Source organism: Aegilops tauschii, chromosome 5, assembly GCF_002575655.3.
Source record: "Aegilops tauschii subsp. strangulata cultivar AL8/78 chromosome 5, Aet v6.0, whole genome shotgun sequence".
Taxonomy (NCBI): domain Eukaryota; kingdom Viridiplantae; phylum Streptophyta; class Magnoliopsida; order Poales; family Poaceae; genus Aegilops; species Aegilops tauschii.
The window spans coordinates 390,102,602-390,122,233 of record NC_053039.3 but is presented as its reverse complement, the minus strand read 5'-3'; the positions used below and the strand labels follow the sequence as shown (position 1 = coordinate 390,122,233).

The 19,632-nt window shown below is 48.4% G+C and overlaps 1 protein-coding gene and 1 non-coding gene across 2 annotated transcripts; both read right to left on the bottom strand.

Annotated features, from left to right (window-relative positions):
• Positions 1-289: 289 nt before the first annotated feature.
• On the bottom strand, positions 290-362 carry TRNAF-GAA (transfer RNA phenylalanine (anticodon GAA)). The gene has a single exon. It is a non-coding gene; the product is annotated as a tRNA-Phe (tRNA).
• A 14,288-nt stretch (positions 363-14,650) lies between these two features.
• Positions 14,651-19,212, bottom strand: LOC109773707 (protein EMSY-LIKE 3). Its single transcript, XM_020332413.4, has 10 exons — positions 18,849-19,212; positions 17,607-17,806; positions 17,392-17,501; positions 17,081-17,300; positions 16,882-17,004; positions 16,726-16,794; positions 15,863-16,084; positions 15,720-15,782; positions 15,531-15,594; positions 14,651-15,199 (listed from the first exon to the last, which is right to left on the bottom strand). Exons 1-10 carry the CDS (start codon positions 18,883-18,885, stop codon positions 15,129-15,131), a joined length of 1,179 nt encoding a protein of 392 aa, XP_020188002.1. The 5' UTR covers positions 18,886-19,212; the 3' UTR covers positions 14,651-15,128.
• Between the last annotated feature and the right edge of the window lie 420 nt (positions 19,213-19,632).

The window sequence follows — 19,632 nt, the reverse complement described above, 5'->3', positions numbered from 1 at the left end:
TTGCCGTAAATTTAGTCACGAGTTTAGTCGTTTGGAAGTTGAAGGAAGAACAACGGCAATCTCTGCCCCCCTGATTTTCATGGAGGTGGGCCCCGCCTCACTCCTAATCTCCAATAAAAAACTGCCAACCAAGCACGGTCCGTTGATTCCGTAACCATCAGCCCGTGCGTGTAGCATTGCCGTAAATTTAGTCACGAGTTTAGTCGTTTGGAAGTTGAAGGAAGAACAACGGCTTGGTTAATTATCAACGATGTATCCGTGATGAAAAGCATTAAAAAGAAAAGTAGCATGCGGTGAGCGTGGATCGAACACGCGACCTTCAGATCTTCAGTCTGACGCTCTCCCAACTGAGCTATCCCCGCTTACAAATATATAGCACATATAAGCTTACAAATACCGTAATATTTTCCAGATTTAAACTCTTCAGTTTTTTTTTTGTGTGTGAGGGGTACACGTAAACGAGCTAGCTGTCAAGTGGTCTGTTGGCGTGTTTTGTTATCGGGCAAGTGCTCTCCTCACCTCGCCCAGCTAGGAAGCGGGTTTTGGTTCCATGGAGAGCTCGCCTCGTTACACCTCAATTTCCAGCCTTGATCCAGTAGACAAAATGTACCTAAGCATAAACAACATAGGGGCCATCTAAAATACGTTAGGATATGCCTCCCACGCGCTCCCCTCCCACGCCCGTCCCCGCGCCGCCGGCGGCGGCGGTGGCTCCCCCCGCGCCGACCACGGATTCGCCTCCTGGTTCATGCCCCTGCCTCCGCCTCCGGTTGGTCGTCCGGGGGCGGTCGCGCTGCTGCGGAGATCTTTTCCTCTCCTGCGTTCATCCTCCCTGCCACGGCCAGATCCAGTTTTAACGAGCTACGACCAGGACGGTGTCTTGGCCTTCGTGGAGTTTGTCCCTGACTCGCAGCCGCCCGTGGCGTCGGTCCGGGCTGCGCTTGGGTCGGCTCAAGCCCCTCCTCCTGCGCAGGCCGCACGCCTTGAAGTTCCGGGCGGTGGAGGCATTAACTGCTCGGGTGCGGAGCAGCTGGCCGCCTCCATCCCTCCTACCTCTGGTGCGCCTTCTATGCAGGCGATACGGTCCGACGCGGGGCGCGAGGCTGAGGTGACCGGAGGCTGGCAGCTCGTCGCGTCGCGTAAAGGCCCGCGCAGTCTGGCTTTGGCCGCCCCGGCATTCAAGCCGGCGCCCATCCCCCGATGGCTCCTAGGCCGGTGCTGTAGGTGTCTCCACCGCGGGCATAGGGTTGAGGCGTGCCGTGACCCGCTGCGCTGTTCACGCTGCCTCCAAAATGGCCATAAATCTCGTGGTTGCAAGAACCAGTGGAAGCCATTAAGCTTGCTGGACTCCCCCGGAGTGCCTCCACCCCCTCTCCCTCGGCCTGCCGCTGTTGCTGTCCAAGTAGCAGCTCCTCGCTCTGGTCGTGGCTGGGAGAATCCTCTGCTGCCTACTGCAACCTCTCCGGCCACGATGCTCCGCCTCGGTGATGCGTCGCTCCGTCCGGAGGAGGACTACGTCGTCGTCCCTGCAACGCCTGAGATGCAGGTTGAGTCTGCTCTCCTCTCCACCAACGGGGCAGTTGCCTGGCTAGAAGGCGCCAGGCAGGACGTCTCCTGCCAGCAGGTGGCCTCCGAGCTGGCAAAGGCCCTGGGGGCGCGCCAGACTGATGTCGAAGTCGTCAAGCACTACCCCGAGCAGTTCTTCGTCCGCTTCATGAACGGCGTCGAGGACGCACTGATTGAGCATGGTGAAGAGGGAGCACTGGAGCTTGCTCAAGAGGGAGGTGTAGCTATCCAGGATGCTTGAGGTTCCTAGTTTGTCTGTTAGGGTACTATGGATCCTTATGTTAGTCCACCCTCTTAGTGCTCCATGGGGTGATCTGTGTGTTGTTCGTGTTGTGGGTGTGCGTTGTATCAGGTGTGATAGTGTTGTGGGTGCTTGCTGTTGCATGAGAGAAAAATCATGCACTTTGGTTGTCGGTCTGCTGTGTTGTTTTGCTGACGCTGGAGTAGCTCTCCTCTGCCTGATGACCGTGCACAGCTGCTGTCGCTGCCAGAGGTCTTGTGTTTTTTGGTGTGACCCATGACGACACAGCCCATCAACACGTTAAGTTGGAATGTTCGCGGTCTAAACAACCCGGCGCGGAGGTCAACTGTTAGTGCGACGATTGCAGCCTCCTCATGCCAGCTTGTATGTTTGCAAGAGACTAAGCTTGGCTGCGTTGATAAATTCGTTGCTGCTTTCCTTGGTGGTAATAGGCTTCAAGGCTTTGCGCAACGCCCGACTCTGGGGACTAGGGGAGGGATTCTGCTACTTTGGGATGACACGGTCCTCGACGTCTCCGATATCACTGCATCGACCTATTGCCTCTCTGGTACGGTTCGTGCCCGTGCGACTGACGTCTGTTTTAGGGTCACCTCCGTTTATGGGCCAACTGACCACGCCTGCAAAGATGCGTTTTTTGCCGAGCTTATCTCCCACAAGCCTCCTAATGGGACTGCTGTTGGGAATCGTAGCATAATTTTAAAATTTTCCTACGCTCACCAAGATGCATCTATGGAGTATACTAGCAACGAGGGGAAAGGAGTGCATCTACATACCCTTGTAGATCGCGAGCGGAAGCGTTCCAATGAACGTGGATGACGGAGTAGTACTCGCCGTGATCCAAATCACCGATGACCAAGTGCCGAAAGGACGGCACCTCCGCGTTCAACACACGTACGGTGCAGCGACGTCTCCTCCTTCTTGATCCAGCAAGGGGGAAGGAGAGGTTGATGGAGATCCAGCAGCACGACGGCGTGGTGGTGGATGTAGCGGGATGCCGGCAGGGCTTCGCCGAGCTTCTACGAGAGAGAGAGAGGTGTAGCAGGGGAGGAGGGAGGCGCCCAAGGCTGTGATGTTGCTGCCCTCCCTCCCTCCCCCCCCCTTTATATAGGCCCCCTGGGAGGGGGGCGCCGGCCAAGCCCCATCTAGATGGGGCGGCGGCGGCCAAGGGGGTGCCTTGCCCCCCAAGGCAAGTGGGGCGCCCCCCCACCCTAGGGTTTCCAACCCTAGGCGCAGGGGGGAGGCCCATGGGGGGCGCCCAGCCCACTAGGGGCTGGTTCCCATCCCACTTCAGCCCACGGGGCCCTCCGGGATAGGTGGCCCCACCCGGTGGACCCCCGGGACCCTTCCGGTGGTCCCGGTACAATACCGATAACCCCCGAAACTTTCCCGGTGGCCGAAACTTGACTTCCTATATATAATTCTTCACCTCCGGACTATTCCGGAACTCCTCGTGACGTCCGGGATCTCATCCGGGACTCCAAACAACTTTCGGGTTTCCGCATACACATATCTCTACAACCCTAGCGTCACCGAACCTTAAGTGTGTAGACCCTACGGGTTCGGGAGACATGCAGACATGACCGAGACGCCTCTCCGGTCAATAACCAATAGCGGGATCTGAATACCCATGTTGGCTCCCACATGTTCCACGATGATCTCATCGGATGAACCACGATGTCGAGGATTCAATCAATCCCGTATACAATTCCCTTTGTCCATCGGTATGTTACTTGCCCGAGATTCGATCGTCGGTATCCCAATACCTTGTTCAATCTCGTTACCGGCAAGTCTCTTTACTCGTACCGCAATGCATGATCCCGTGACTAACGCCTTAGTCACATAGAGATCATGATGATGATGCATTACCGAGTGGGCCCAGAGATACCTCTCCGTCACACGGAGTGACAAATCCCAGTCTCGATCCGTGCCAACCCAACAGACACTTTCGGAGATACCCATAGTGCACCTTTATAGTCACCTAGTTACGTTGTGACGTTTGGCACACCCAAAGCACTCCTACGGTATCCGGGAGTTGCATGATCTCATGGTCTAAGGAAAAGATGCTTGACATTGGAAAAGCTCTAGCAAACGAAACTACACGGTCTTTTATGCTATGCTTAGGATTGGGTCTTGTCCATCACATCATTCTCCTAATGATGTGATCCCGTTATCAACGACATCCAATGTCCATAGTCAGGAAACCATGACTATCTATTGATCAACGAGCTAGTCAACTAGAGGCTTACTAGGGACACGTTGTGGTCTATGTATTCACACATGTATTACGATTTCCGGACAATACAATTATAGCATGAACAATAGACAATTACCATGAACAAAGAAATATAATAATAACCATTTATTATTGCCTCTAGGGCATATTTCCAACAGTCTCCCACTTGCACTAGAGTAAATAATCTAGTTACATTGTGATGAATCGAACACCCATTGCGTCCTGGTGTTGATCATGTTTTGCCCTAGGGAGAGGTTTAGTCAACGGATCTGCTACATTCAAGTCCGTATGTACTTTACAAATATCTATGTCTCCATTTTGAACACTTTCATGAATGGAGTTGAAGCGACACTTGATATGTCTGGTCTTCCTGTGAAATCTGGGCTCCTTCGCAATGGCAATAGCTCCAGTGTTGTCACAGAAGAGAGTCATCGGGCCCGACGCATTGGGAATCACCCCTAGGTCGGTAATGAACTCCTTCATCCAGACTGCTTCCTGCGCTGCCTCCGAGGCTGCCATGTACTCCGCTTCACATGTAGATCCCGCCACGACGCTTTGCTTGCAACTGCACCAGCTTACGACTCCTCCATTCAAAATATACACGTATCCGGTTTGTGACTTCGAGTCATCCAGATCTGTGTCGAAGCTAGCGTCGACGTAACCCTTTACGACGAGCTCTTCGTCACCTCCATAAACGAGAAACATATCCTTAGTCCTTTTCAGGTACTTTAGGATATTCTTGACCGCTGTCCAGTGTTCCATGCCGGGATTACTTTGGTACCTTCCTACCAAACTTACGGCAAGGTTTGCATCAGGTCTGGTACACAGCATGGCATACATACTAGACCCTATGGCCGAGGCATAGGGGATGACACTCATCTTTTCTATATCTTCTGCCGTGGTCGGGCATTGAGCCTTGCTCAATTGCACACCTTGCAATACAGGCAAGAACCCCTTCTTGGACTGATCCATATTGACCTTCTTCAATATCTTGTCAAGGTATGTACTCTGTGAAAGACCAATGAGGCGTCTTGATCTATCTCTATAGATCTTGATGCCTAATATATAAGCAGCTTCTCCAAGGTCCTTCATTGAAAAACACTTATTCAAATAGGCCTTTATACTTTCCAAGAATTCTATATCATTTCCCATCAATAGTATGTCATCCACATATAATATGAGAAATGCTACAGAGCTCCCACTCACTTTCTTGTAAACACAGGCTTCTCCATAAGTCTGTGTAAACCCAAACGCTTTGATTTTCTCATCAAAGCGAATGTTCCAACTCCGAGATGCTTGCACCAGCCCATAGATTGAGCGCTGGAGCTTGCATACTTTGTTAGCATTCTTAGGATCGACAAAACCTTCCGGCTGCATCATATACAACTCTTCCTTAAGGAAGCCGTTAAGGAATGCCGTTTTGACGTCCATCTGCCATATCTCATAATCATAGTATGCGGCAATTGCTAACATGATTCGGGCGGACTTCAGCTTCGCTACGGGTGAGAAAGTCTCATCGTAGTCAACCCCTTGAACTTGTCGATAACCCTTAGTGACAGGTCGAGCCTTATAGATGGTCACATTACCATCCGCGTCTGTCTTCTTCTTAAAGATCCACTTGTTTTCTATGGCTCGCCGATCATCGGGCAAGTCAGTCAAAGTCCATACTTCGTTTTCATACATGGATCCTATCTCGGATTTCATGGCTTCTAGCCATTTGTCCGAATCCGGGCCCGCCATCGCTTCTTCATAGTTCGAAGGTTCACCGTTGTCTAACAACATGATTTCCAGGACAGGGTTGTCGTACCACTCTGGTGCGGAACGTGTCCTTGTGGACCTACGAAGTTCAGTAGTAACTTGATCCGAAGCTTCATGATCATCATCATTAACTTCCTCCCCAGTCGGTGTAGGCACCACAGGAACATCTTCCCGCGCTGCGCTACTTTCCGGTTCGGAAGGGGTGACTATCACCTCATCAAGTTCCACTTTCCTCCCACTCAATTCTTTCGAGAGAAACTCCTTCTCCAGAAAGGACCCGTTCTTGGCAACGAAGATCTTGCCTTCGGATCTGAGGTAGAAGGTATACCCAATAGTTTCCTTAGGGTATCCTATGAAGACGCATTTCTCCGACTTGGGTTCGAGCTTTTCAGGTTGAAGTTTCTTGACATAAGCATCGCATCCCCAAACTTTTAGAAACGACAGCTTAGGTTTCTTCCCAAACCATAATTCATACGGTGTCGTCTCAACGGATTTCGACGGAGCCCTATTTAAAGTGAATGCGGCAGTCTCTAAAGCATAGCCCCAAATGAGAGTGGTAAATCGGTAAGAGACATCATAGATCGCACCATATCCAATAGAGTGCGATTACGACGTTCGGACACACCGTTTCTCTGAGGTGTTCCAGGCGGCGTGAGTTGTGAAACTATTCCACATTTCCTTAAGTGTGTACCAAACTCGTGACTTAAATATTCTCCACCACGATCTGATCGTAAGAATTTTATTTTCCTGTCACGTTGATTCTCAACCTCACTCTGAAATTCCTTGAACTTTTCAAAGGTCTCAGACTTGTGTTTCATTAGGTAGACATACCCATATCTACTTAAGCCATCAGTAAGAGTGAGAACATAACGATATCCTCCGCGAGCCTCAACACTCATTGGACCGCACACATCGGTATGTATGATTTCCAATAAGTTGGTTGCTCGCTCCATTGTTCCGGAGAACGGAGTCTTGGTCATCTTACCCATGAGGCATGGTTCGCACGTGTCAAATGATTCGTAATCAAGAGACTCCAAAAGTCCATCTGCATGGAGCTTCTTCATGCGCTTGACACCAATGTGACCAAGGCGGCAGTGCCACAAGTATGTGGGACTATCGTTATCAACTTTACATCTTTTGGTATTCACACTATGAATATGTGTATCATCACGTTCGAGATTCATCAAAAATAAACCATTGACCAGCGGGGCATGACCATAAAACATATCTCTCAAATAAATAGAACAACCATTATTCTCGGATTTAAATGAGTAGCCATCTCGAATTAAACGAGATCCAGATACAATGTTCATGCTCAAAGCTGGCACTAAATAACAATTATTGAGGTTTAAAACTAATCCCGTGGGTAGATGCAGAGGTAGCGTGCCGACGGCGATCACATCGACCTTGGAACCATTCCCGACGCGCATCGTCACCTCGTCCTTCGCCAGTCTCTGTTTATTCCGTAGTTTCTGTTTTGAGTTACAAATATGAGCAACAGCACCGGTATCAAATACCCAGGAGCTACTACAAGTACTGGTAAGGTACACATCAATTACATGTATATCACATATACCTTTGGTGTTGCTGGCCTTCTTGTCCGCTAAGTACTTGGGCAGTTCCGCTTCCAGTGACCACTTCCCTTGCAATAAAAGCACTCAGTCTCGGGCTTGGGTCCATTCCTTGGCTTCTTCCCGGCAACTGGCTTACCGGGCGCGGCAACTCCCTTGTCGTCCTTCTTGAAGTTCTTCTTACCCTTGCCCTTCTTGAACTTAGTGGTTTTATTCACCATCAACACTTGATGTTCTTTTCTGATCTCCACCTCCGCTGATTTCAGCATTGAATATATCTCAGGAATGGTCTTTTCCATCCCCTGCATATTGAAGTTCATCACAAAGCTCTTGTAGCTTGGTGGAAGCGACTGGAGGATTCTGTCAATGATCACGTCATCCGGGAGATTAACTCCCAGCTGAGTCAAGCGGTTGTGCAACCCAGACATTCTGAGTATGTGCTCACTAACAGAACTATTCTCCTCCATTTTACAGCTGAAGAACTTGTCGGAGACTTCATATCTCTCGACCCGGGCATGAGCTTGGAAAACCAATTTCAGCTCCTTGAACATCTCATATGCTCCATGTTTCTCAAAACGCTTTTGGAGACCCGGTTCTAAGCTGTAAAGCATGCCGCACTGAACGAGGGAGTAATCATCAGCACGTGATTGCCAAGCGTTCATAACGTCTTGGTTCTCAGGGATTGGTGCTTCACCTAGCGGTGCTTCTAAGACATAATCTTTCTTGGCTACTATGAGGATGATCCTCAGGTTCCGGACCCAGTCCGTATAGTTGTTGCCATCATCTTTCAGCTTGGTTTTCTCTAGGAACGCGTTGAAATTGAGGACAACGTTGGCCATTAGATCTACAAGACATAGTGTAAAGATTTTAGACTAAGTTCATGATAATTAAGTTCATCTAATCAAATTACACAATGAACTCCCACTCAGATAGACATCCCTCTAGTCATCTAAGTGAAACATGATCCGAGTTAACTAGGCCGTGTCCGATCATCACGTGAGACGGACTAGTCAAGATCGGTGAACATCTCCATGTTGATCGTATCTTCTATACGACTCATGCTTGACCTTTCGGTCCTCCGTGTTCTGAGGCCATGTCTGTACATGCTAGGATCGTCAAGTCAACCTAAGTGTATTGCGTGTGTTCCGAGGCCATGTCTGTACATGCTAGGCTCGTCAACACCCGTTGTATTCGAACGTTAGAATCTATCACACCCGATCATCACGTGGTGCTTCGAAACAACGAACCTTCGCAACGGTGCACAGTTAGGGTGAACACTTTCTTGAAATTATCATAAGGGATCATCTTACTTACTACCGTCGTTCTAAGCAAATAAGATGCAAAAACATGATAAACATCACATGCAATCAAATAGTGACATGATATGGCCAATATCATCATGCTCCTTTGATCTCCATCTTCGGGGCACCATGATCATCTTCGTCACCGGCATGACACCATGATCTCCATCATCATGATCTCCATCATTGTGTCTTCATGAAGTCGTCACGCCAACGATTACTTCTACTTCTATGGCTAACGCGCTTAGCAACAAAGTAAAGTAATTTACATGGCGTTATTCAATGACACGCAGGTCATACAAAATAATAAAGACAACTCCTATGGCTCCTGCCGATTGTCATACTCATCGACATGCAAGTCGTGATTCCTATTACAAGAATATGATCAATCTCATACATCACATATATCATTCATCACATCTTCTGGCCATATCACATCACATAACACATGCTGCAAAAACAAGTTAGACGTCCTCTAATTGTTGTTGCAAGTTTTTACGTGGTTTGTAGGTTTCTAGCAAGAACGTTTCTTACCTACGTATGACCACAACGTGATTTGCCAATTTCTATTTACCCTTCATAAGGACCATTTTCATCGAATCCGTTCCGACTAAAGTAGGAGAGACAGACACCCGCTAGCCACCTTATGCAACTAGTGCATGTTAGTCGGTGGAACCTGTCTCACGTAAGCGTACGTGTAAGGTCGGTCCGGGCCGCTTCATCCTACAATGCCGCCGAAACAAGAAACGACTAGTAGCGGCAAGAAGAATTGGCAACATCAACGCCCACAACTTCTTTGTGTTCTACTCGTGCATAGTAACTACGCATAGGCCTGGCTCATGATGCCACTGTTGGGAATCGTAGCATAATTTTAAAAAATTTCTACGCTCACCAAGATGCATCTATGGAGTATACTAGCAACGAGGGGAAAGGAGTGCATCTACATACCCTTGTAGATCGCGAGCGGAAGCGTTCCAATGAACGTGGATGACGGAGTCGTACTCGCCGTGATCCAAATCACCGATGACCGAGTGCCGAACGGACGGCACCTCCGCGTTCAACACACGTACGGTGCAGCGATGTCTCCTCCTTCTTGATCCAGCAAGGGGGAAGGAGAGGTTGATGGAGATCCAGCAGCACGACGGCGTGGTGGTGGATGTAGCGGGATGGCGGCAGGGCTTCGCCGAGCTTCTACGAGAGAGAGAGGTGTAGCAGGGGAGGAGGGAGGCGCCCAAGGCTGTGATGTTGCTGCCCTACCTCCCCCCCCCTTTATATAGGCCCCCTGGGAGGGGGGCGGCGGCCAAGCCCCATCTAGATGGGGGGGCGGCGGCCAAGGGGGTGCCTTGCCCCCCAAGGCAAGTGGGGCGCCCCCCCACCCTAGGGTTTCCAACCCTAGGCGCAGGGGGGAGGCCCATGGGGGGGCGCCCAGCCCACTAGGGGCTGGTTCCCTTCCCACTTCAGCCCACGGGGCCCTCCGGGATAGGTGGCCCCACCCGGTGGACACCCGGGACCCTTCCGGTGGTCCCGGTACAATACCGATAACCCCCGAAACTTTCCCGGTGGCCGAAACTTGACTTCCTATATATAATTCTTCACCTCCGGACTATTCCGGAACTCCTCGTGACGTCCGGGATCTCATCCGGGACTCCGAACAACTTTCGGGTTTCCGCATACACATATCTCTACAACCCTAGCGTCACCGAACCTTAAGTGTGTAGACCCTACGGGTTCGGGAGACATGCAGACATGACCGAGACGCCTCTCCGGTCAATAACCAACAGCGGGATCTGGATACCCATGTTGGCTCCCACATGTTCCACGATGATCTCATCGGATGAACCACGATGTCGAGGATTCAATCAATCCCGTATACAATTCCCTTTGTCCATCGGTATGTTACTTGCCCGAGATTCGATCGTCGGTATCCCAATACCTTGTTCAATCTCGTTACCGGCAAGTCTCTTTACTCGTACCGCAATGCATGATCCCGTGACTAACGCCTTAGTCACATAGAGCTCATTATGATGATGCATTACCGAGTGGGCCCAGAGATACCTCTCCGTCACACGGAGTGACAAATCCCAGTCTCGATCCGTGCCAACCCAACAGACACTTTCGGAGATACCCATAGTGCACCTTTATAGTCACCCAGTTACGTTGTGACGTTTGGCACACCCAAAGCACTCCTACGGTATCCGGGAGTTGCACGATCTCATGGTCTAAGGAAAAGATGCTTGACATTGGAAAAGCTCTAGCAAACGAAACTACACGATCTTTTATGCTATGCTTAGGATTGGGTCTTGTCCATCACATCATTCTCCTAATGATGTGATCCCGTTATCAACGACATCCAATGTCCATAGTCAAGAAACCATGACTATCTGTTGATCAACGAGCTAGTCAACTAGAGGCTTACTAGGGACACGTTGTGGTCTATGTATTCACACATGTATTACGATTTCCGGACAATACAATTATAGCATGAACAATAGACAATTACCATGAACAAAGAAATATAATAATAACCATTTATTATTGCCTCTAGGGCATATTTCCAACAACTGCATGGCTAGCCCTTGGGGATTTCAACCAAATTTGTCGTGCACGCGACAAAAACAAGAGAATCTTCAACCGACGTAGGATCAATCGCTTTCGGGCTGCGTTACAATCTTGTGAGCTCAAGGAAATTCACCTCCAGAATCGGCGCTTCACCTGGAGCAACGAGCGGACAACCCAACTCTCTGCAAGCTTGACTCCTTCTTCTGTAATGCGGAGTGGGATATGACCTTCAGCACCCATGTCCTACATGCTCTGTCATCTTCACTTTCCGACCATTGCCCCCTGCTGCTTGCTGATGATAAAGGGCCCAGAAGGCCTCGATCCTTCAAGTTCAAAAACTTCTGGGCTTCTTTGCCTGGCTTCTCCGAGGTAGTGCAAAAGGCCTGGGACGAGCGAGTCGGGCACTCGGAACCGTATCAAGTGTTGTACCATAAGCTAAAAAAAACTGCGATCCGGCTATCTGAGTGGAGCAAGAACTTGTTCTCCAAGGCTAAGGTTCAGCTCCATGCGGCCCTGCTTGTGATTCTCCACCTCGACATCGCGCAAGAGGCAAGGGCTCTCTCTCCTGAGGAGCGAGACTTGCTCACGAGACTCAAGCGGAGGGTGATTAGCTTGGCGGTACTTGAGAGGTCTAGGAAGAGTCAATGTGCTCGGTTGGCAAATTTGAAGCATGGGGATGCAAACACAAAATTCTTCCACCGACGCATCAATGCCAGAAGGAGGAAAAATCACATTCACCGGATCAAACATGTGCATGGGTGGGTGACCGAACACAAGGAAAAAGAGAAGATCATACATTCCCACTTCATAGAGATCATGGGTACAGGATGCAGTAGCAACAAAGACTTCAACTGGGAGGAGCTTCGAATAGAGACCCATGACTTGCACGACCTGGGCAACACCATCACGGAAGATGAGGTTTGGGGGGCCATAAAGGAGATGCCTAGTGATAAGGCGCCCAGTCCGGATGGCTTCACAGGGATCTTCTTCAAGAAGTGTTGGGGCATCATCAAGCTTTCGGTCATGAGAGTCATCCAGTGTTTTGACTCTCTCCACACCTCCAACCTGCATTGGTTGAATTCCGCCAATGTTGTGCTATTGCCCAAAAAGGAGGGTGCGAAAGGCATCTCTGATTACAGACCTATCAGTCTCATCCACGCCATCGCAAGAATAATTGCCAAGGTCCTTTCGCTCCGGCTGGCTCCACACATGGACTGCCTTGTCTCCAACGCCCAAAGTGCATTAATAAAGAGGCGTGGCATACATGACAACTTCATGTGCGTGCGTAATTTTGCTAGGCGCTTACACAAGTGCAAGACCCCGTCACTCCTTTTCAAGCTAGACATAAGAAAGGCTTTTGACTCCGTCAAGTGGGGCTACATGTTAGATCTCCTTCAGCGTTTGGGTTTCCCGGATAGGTTCCGGGCTTGGATTGCCGCACTCCTATCCTCGTCATCGTCTCGTGTTCTCTTAAATGGCATCCCCGGCCCTCCCATTATGCATGGGAAGGGGTTTCGGCAGGGGGACCCCATTTCCCCCTGCTTTTCGTCATCGCGATTGATCCGCTGCATAAGATTCTGGATTTGGCAACCCGGAAAGGCCTTCTTCACAAGATACGTGGGCGGGGGCCTACGGTGAGAACCTCCATATATGCGGATGATGCTGCTGTTTTTCTGGCTCCTATCAAAAGGGACGTTGACAATCTTGCTTCCATCTTGAGAGGCTTTGGTGAAGTGACAGGTCTATGCACCAACTTTCAGAAAAGCTCCGTTGTGCCAATTCGATGTAGTCATCTTAATCTTGGGCACACTCTTCAGTGCTTGCCTGCAACTCGTGCTACTTTCCCGGTGAAGTATCTTGGCTTGCCTCTCTCTGTTTGGCAGCTCAGAAAGGTGGATTTCCAATATCTTGAGGACAAGGCGGCGAGCAAATTGGCCACTTGGGACGGCCAAAATATCACTACCATCGGCCGCACGGCACTTGTCAAATCGGTCATTTCATCCCAAGCGATCTACTCAATCACGCCTCTCATTGTGCCGCCAAGTACGCTCAGCAACCTAAATAAGTTGGAGAGGTCGTTCCTATGGTCCAGTGCGGATAAGACAACGGGAGCCAAGTGCAAAGTCAATTGGAAAATAGTCTGTAGGCCAAAGGAATATGGTGGCCTGGGGGTACTCAACACCGAAAAAATTTCGCGGGCTTTACGTCTTCGTTGGCTGTGGTATGAATGGAAGGAGCCCCACAAGCCTTGGGTGGGGTTTGGTAACCCTTGCACCGCCGAGGACCTCGAGTTTTTCTACGCCTCTACAACTATCACTGTGGGTGACGGTGCAAAAACACCGTTCTGGGACTCCCCTTGGCTATTTGGGCGGAAACCCATGGATATTGCTCCATTAATCTACGAGGCATCAAGGAGAAAGAATTGGAAGGTGCGTGAAGCCCTCAATGAGAATGCATGGATTCTCAAAATCAATCCAAACACTGTTATCTCCATTCGCCACATTAGCGAATTCTTCACTCTTTGGATGCTTGTTCATGACTTCCCCCTTGACGACCAAGCCGAAGACGACATTACTTGGAAGCACGCGAACGATGGGATCTACTCGGCGGCCACTGCGTACAAGGCTCTGTTCCTTGGATTGACTCTCTCTCCCATGGACCGTATGGTTTGGAAGGCTTGGGCACCCCCTAAGGTTAAATTCTTTGCGTGGCTTGCCCTCAAGACCGAATTTGGACCGCCGATCGTCTGGAGAAGCGTGGTTGGGTCAATTGTGGTCTTTGTCCACTATGCAACAGAGAGCAAGAACGGGGCCACACCTCTTCTTCAAGTGTCGCTACACTCTTAGGCTTTGGAGATCTATCATCGAGAAGCTTGGGCTACCTCACGTCAACATTCCCGATTGGCATCTTGATGAATCCGTCAAGGAGTGGTGGGTCAAGCGTACCGATGACCGAAACCCGAATTGGCATGCCATGTCCTCTCTCGTCATGCTCACCTCTTGGACCATTTGGAACGAGCGAAATGCTAGGGTATTTCGGCAAAAATTTGCGCCACCGCCTATTCTCCTCCAAACCATCATTGGCGAGGCAAAGTTATGGGTTACTGCCGGTGCCAAGAAGCTAGGGACTATAATTGTGTGTGAGTAATTGTCATGTCGCTTGTATGGGGTATCCTGTAAAAATCTAAACTCTATTCTCTCCTTATTTAATAGATGAGGCAAATCTTATGCCTCTGTTTTGAAAAAAAAAAATTCCAGCCTTCAACTCGTTCCAGGAAAAGACCCGATTTGGTTCCCCTCCGTTGGCAAGACCAGCCTTGCCCAGCGAGGTAAATGAACCAGTTTCGAAAGAAAGAAAGATAGGGAACATTTCTTTTCAGAGTAATCGGCCCGGTAAGAAATATAGAGAATTGTTTTTTCTGAAGGACCTTCAGTTTACTGATTACTAATTATTCCAAATACAGAACTGTTATTGGAAAAAAAAATACATTATTTTTGTACACTACAAGTACAGCCAGTATGCCCACTGCAAAACTCAGTGCACATAGGAGGGACAAAGAAAAACAGAGATTTCGGCCAAGGTTAATCAGCTGTGGGCACCGAACACAAAGAATCTTCAGCTGATTTATGTCAACAACAATTTCTAGAAAATTAGTCACTTCTAGTCCATCAGAGAGGAAAGGCGCCATTAAAGCTTTTTCGTTCCATCTGGATTCATCCTTGCCAGGTCCGAATTTTGAGCAGGCAAATAAACTCATCTCATGGAGCAGCAACTGCCAAATCCACCTTCTTTTGGTAGTCCAGTTTTCCATCACATCGCTTCTTTGTCCAGTGATGATCCAGCAAGGTGGCAATCTTCCAACATACTTCCCATAACAACTAACAGGCAATGCCGTTCCTACCCGTGTGATCACCACCAGAACCCATTCGGGCTTCCATGGCCTTATCCTCTGTTATATGAAGACTGGTTAGTGAAATAGGCAAAGTAGTAATGTAACTGATTTGTGTATCATCCATGGAAATATAAATTTCTGATTACTGCGAGTAATCATTAGTAGTAGTATCTAGGAAGACACTACCAAAATTTCAATTTGGATTCAACAATATTCATCTTCTCAAGGTTCTGGACAAAATTTCTATCACCCTAATTTCAATTGAATGAGATAATGCATGGAAATTGTCCAGAATACCTCTAAAGAAATACAGATAATGTTATTTGTCCATTAATGATACTATTACTTTTACAGTGCTTTTTCAAGGTAGCATTGGCAAATAACTTACCACTTTCGCTATCTGATGCATCGTCAAGACTGGCAATTGCATCAAGTAATGACTGCTCCTGGTCCTGCAAGGACAATTACTTCGCCTTACGGTTCTCAAATAATAGACTTAAGGAATTACAAGTAAGCCTTTCCCCATCATGCACTGCTTTCGACAGGGAACGACCTCAAGATAGACAAGTCAACTCACTGTTAGCAGTTTCTTTGCCTTTTCAATTTCATGCATATTTGGATTTGACAATACCCTCTCCACCTGCATCGAGAAAATAAAGTTGTGAGCAACAAACAGTATCTGACTACCCTGTGATGTCCGATCCTTCAATATAAATTTACCTCAATCACGACACTCTGAGTGTTAGGCACGTCAATTTCACCAATATTCCTGTTGATGCCATTTTGAGGTGGACCATATTTATTTGGATGCTCATTCTGAGATAGTCTCCCTCTACCATTGTTGCTTTGGTTCCTGTTCAACAATGGACCAGAAGGGCCCCACCCATCTCGATTTGAGATCCCTTGATCATCACGTTCCCATCTTATATCTTCAGGTCTCATCTGTGAAAGAATTGTTCACCCCTAATTGGTTAATTATATCGTTAAAAGGTGGCGATCATACATTCTGGGCAAATAAGCAAGTAAAAAATTATTCCATGCCAGAGTGGACAACTAATTAAACAAATCTCCATAGTCCGGTGAAACAACAAAGCATAAGTCTCCATGTGGACTAAACTAATGGTCAACATGATGAACTCTAGAGTGCCGAATATCGGCCCCTATGGATACTAAAGGTATTCATATTGGTAAATTTTAAGCCATGATACCACTCTCGACGTAATTGTGAAAACAAATCAGCAGCAACTGCAAATCATTTCCCCACTAATTTATATTCCCTCAGTTCGGAAATAAGTGCGCTGTTTTAGTTCAAAGTTTCAAACACTTATTTCCGAACGGAGGGAGTGTATGGTATTGGGCACATGAGCAACCAGCCTCTGGTTCACTACTGGAGTAAGTCAGCACATTATGGCACGTGTAGCATATAAAAAAGGGTGAATAATTCATAGCAAAGGGTTGAAAACATGAAAAAAATGGATCAAATTCTTAAACAAAATACATAATTAGTGTACAAATCAGGAGCAAGGAGTAAGAAAAGAAAGATAAAGAACAATACAAGCATCAAAGGCTTGAACGATGCTTACATCACAAAGCCTGACAGACTCCCATGACTCAGTTGTTTTGCCCATGTCATAGACAAGAGCATGTTCGCCCTGAAAAGGATCAGGAGAGTAGGTAAAATTACTTAATACAGATGCATATCTGCATCAAGGAGAAAAATAGGTAAAGTTGGAACAAACCGTAGCAGGATTGTAACGGGTTATAGTAGCCTCATAGAAGTTGTTATCATCTGGCCATCTTGTAAAAACTTTCCGGCTAATCAATGAGGTCGGGTCCATGGATGGTAATGCCAGTGGCGTAGTCTGTACATGCATCAACAGATTGCCATAAAATTGACCCGAATTCAGAAGAACATGGCATACAGCATTCCAAACATACCGACTTTGCTCTTTTCCCCCTTGATGCTGAAGATGGTCCCCACTTTGACGAAGACGGGACAGAATGTGAAGACATAACAGGGGACTGGAGGCCTGAAGAATGCGAAGGCATTAAATGGGATGGTCGTTGCCTTTTAGCAGTTGGCCCAGGTTCTCCATCATGAAGAACTCTGCTGCCACGATGCAGCCCACTCGGGGTCCCACCTCCCTGTCTCAGCTCCCTATAGAAAAATTAAGATAAGTAAATGATTAGGTAAATATGACGATTAAGTATAACATGTTACGGAAAAATGGGTCCTGTATGCAAAAGACCTCATTCCACGGATGGCCCCATCTTCATTAACCTTGTTTAATAGCTCCCTGTGTTCCTCATCAGAAACTCTCAGTTCCTTCCTGAGTTCAGAAATCAGACTTTCTTTTTCCTGCACAAAAGCATGAGTATTAATTAATTTTCAGCTGAAATCAGCAACAGGACATGCAGTGGTTACTGAAAATGTAGCCATTAATTTCAGTGTGCAGATAATCACCCAAGACAATGCATCAGATTGAACTTTGAATGCCCTAAGAACACCAGTGTACGCCTCTTGCTCAACCAGATGTACTTGGCTCTCCAAATCATTGTGTGGCCTTGCATAAGGAAACGGTCCAGCTGATGCTCTCCCATTCCCACTGAAAGATCGTCCTCTTAGTCCTCTATTTTGTGACGAGGGGAGATCATCGTCCGTCCCTGCAAGCAAGAGCGAGGAATCAGTACTGCAGCATATTCAAATGCACAATTTGGCTGCAAGCCTGCAAGTCCTCATAACACGAAAGCACCTCATAAAAGGTCATAAAAAATGATGTTTATAATTTGTGGAGTACAGGGTCAACCGAATGACAAGCCAATCATGAAGAATTCACAATTTGGCAAGAGGTTCGAGAAGCTCACAATTGCTCAGGGATGACTGGATTTCTATTTATCAACTAATCAATCTGCAGTACCAAGGGCTTGGCAAAAGGGACTACTTCTCCAGGGCCATGCAAATGTACACATTGTTCGATAAATTTAACAAATTTCAGTTATCTATCGGCTCAGCTTTGCTAGAAAGCAAGAGGCACAATATATACTTGGTGCGTATTCCAATTATTTGGCAATAAACGTATGCCAATCTCCTCCAGATATTTTCCTCCAGGAATCTAACAAGCCATGCAAAAGAATGGAATTTTTCTGCCCGGCCAAGTTTACCGGGTCAAAGTCAAAACAACATGTTGATTCAGGGCAAGGGATCAATAATCAAATGCACAATTTGACTGCAAGTCATCATAACGCAAAAGCACCTCAGAGGTCATAAAAGATGCTGTTAACAATTTGTGCAATACAGGGTCAGGCGACTGCCACGGCAACTATGACGAATTCACAATTGGGCAAGAGGTTCGAGAAGCTCACAACTGCGCAGGGAAGAATAGATTTTTAGTTATCAACTAATCTCAGTCTGTAGTACCAATGGTTTGGCAAAAGGAACTACTTTATGCTCCTATCTCTTCAGGGCCGTGCAAATGTACATGTTGTTTGATAAATTCAACAGATTTTCAGTTATCTATGGGCTCAACTTTACTAGAAAGCAAGAGGAACAATTTATACTCGGTGTCTATTCTCATCATTAGGTACTATTTGGTATAACTTATGCCAATTTCCTCCGGGAATTCAACAAGCTGCGCGAAATAATTGGCCTTTTCCGCCCGGCCAAGCTCACCCGGCCAAAAAAGCACGTAGATTCGAGGCGACTCACCGCTGCTATCATAGGGGCGGTACCCCATGGGATTCATGGACCCGGCTGGCGCGCCGAGACGGAGGAACCCTAGGAATCAGCCGAGTTCCTCCCCCAGATCCGGACGGCGCGGCCGGACCGAGCGCCAACGGATCCGAGGATATATGGAGCGGCCCGGGGCCGGGCGGAGGCGTGCCTGGGGGCGCCGGAGGCAGATTCGGGGAGGTTTTGCGGCGTGGAATCGGATGAGGATTTGGGGCGGGCGACGGAGGGGGGGCGGCAGGTAGGGTTCAAGGGGATCGGGAAATTTAGGAAGTGGACTTTTCTGATTTGCCCCCTGGAAAAAGGTCGGTTTTGCTCCGCGCGAAGAGTTTTGCACCGGGGCTGGTAATTTCGGGGGGGCTTTATGCTTATGAGTTATGCCGCGTCTTACGTGGCGCTCTGGTGGCCGTGTGTTTTTCCGTCGGGCCGCACGTGGGCGGCGCGGCCGTACACGAGTCCTGTTTGTGCACGCACTGGCGCAGACGGACTCCGGCGCCGCGACACGAGACTTCCCGGTTCCCATGAGCGGCGGCGCCGTGGTTGTGCACGCAGTGGTGCAGCCGGACTCCGGCCGGCGACCGGCGCGGCGGGCGGTACTGCCGTGGCTGACCCGTGCAGGTGCAGGTCTAGCCGGAGCCGCTCCTTTGGGCATGTTCCCTCGCTAGCTTCCGGCTCTTCCTAAAAAAAAGAAGAAAAAAGGGCTATGGATCGTCATTTTCTGTGTTGTTCGTTATAGTGTCGTTTATTATGGCGATTGGACGCA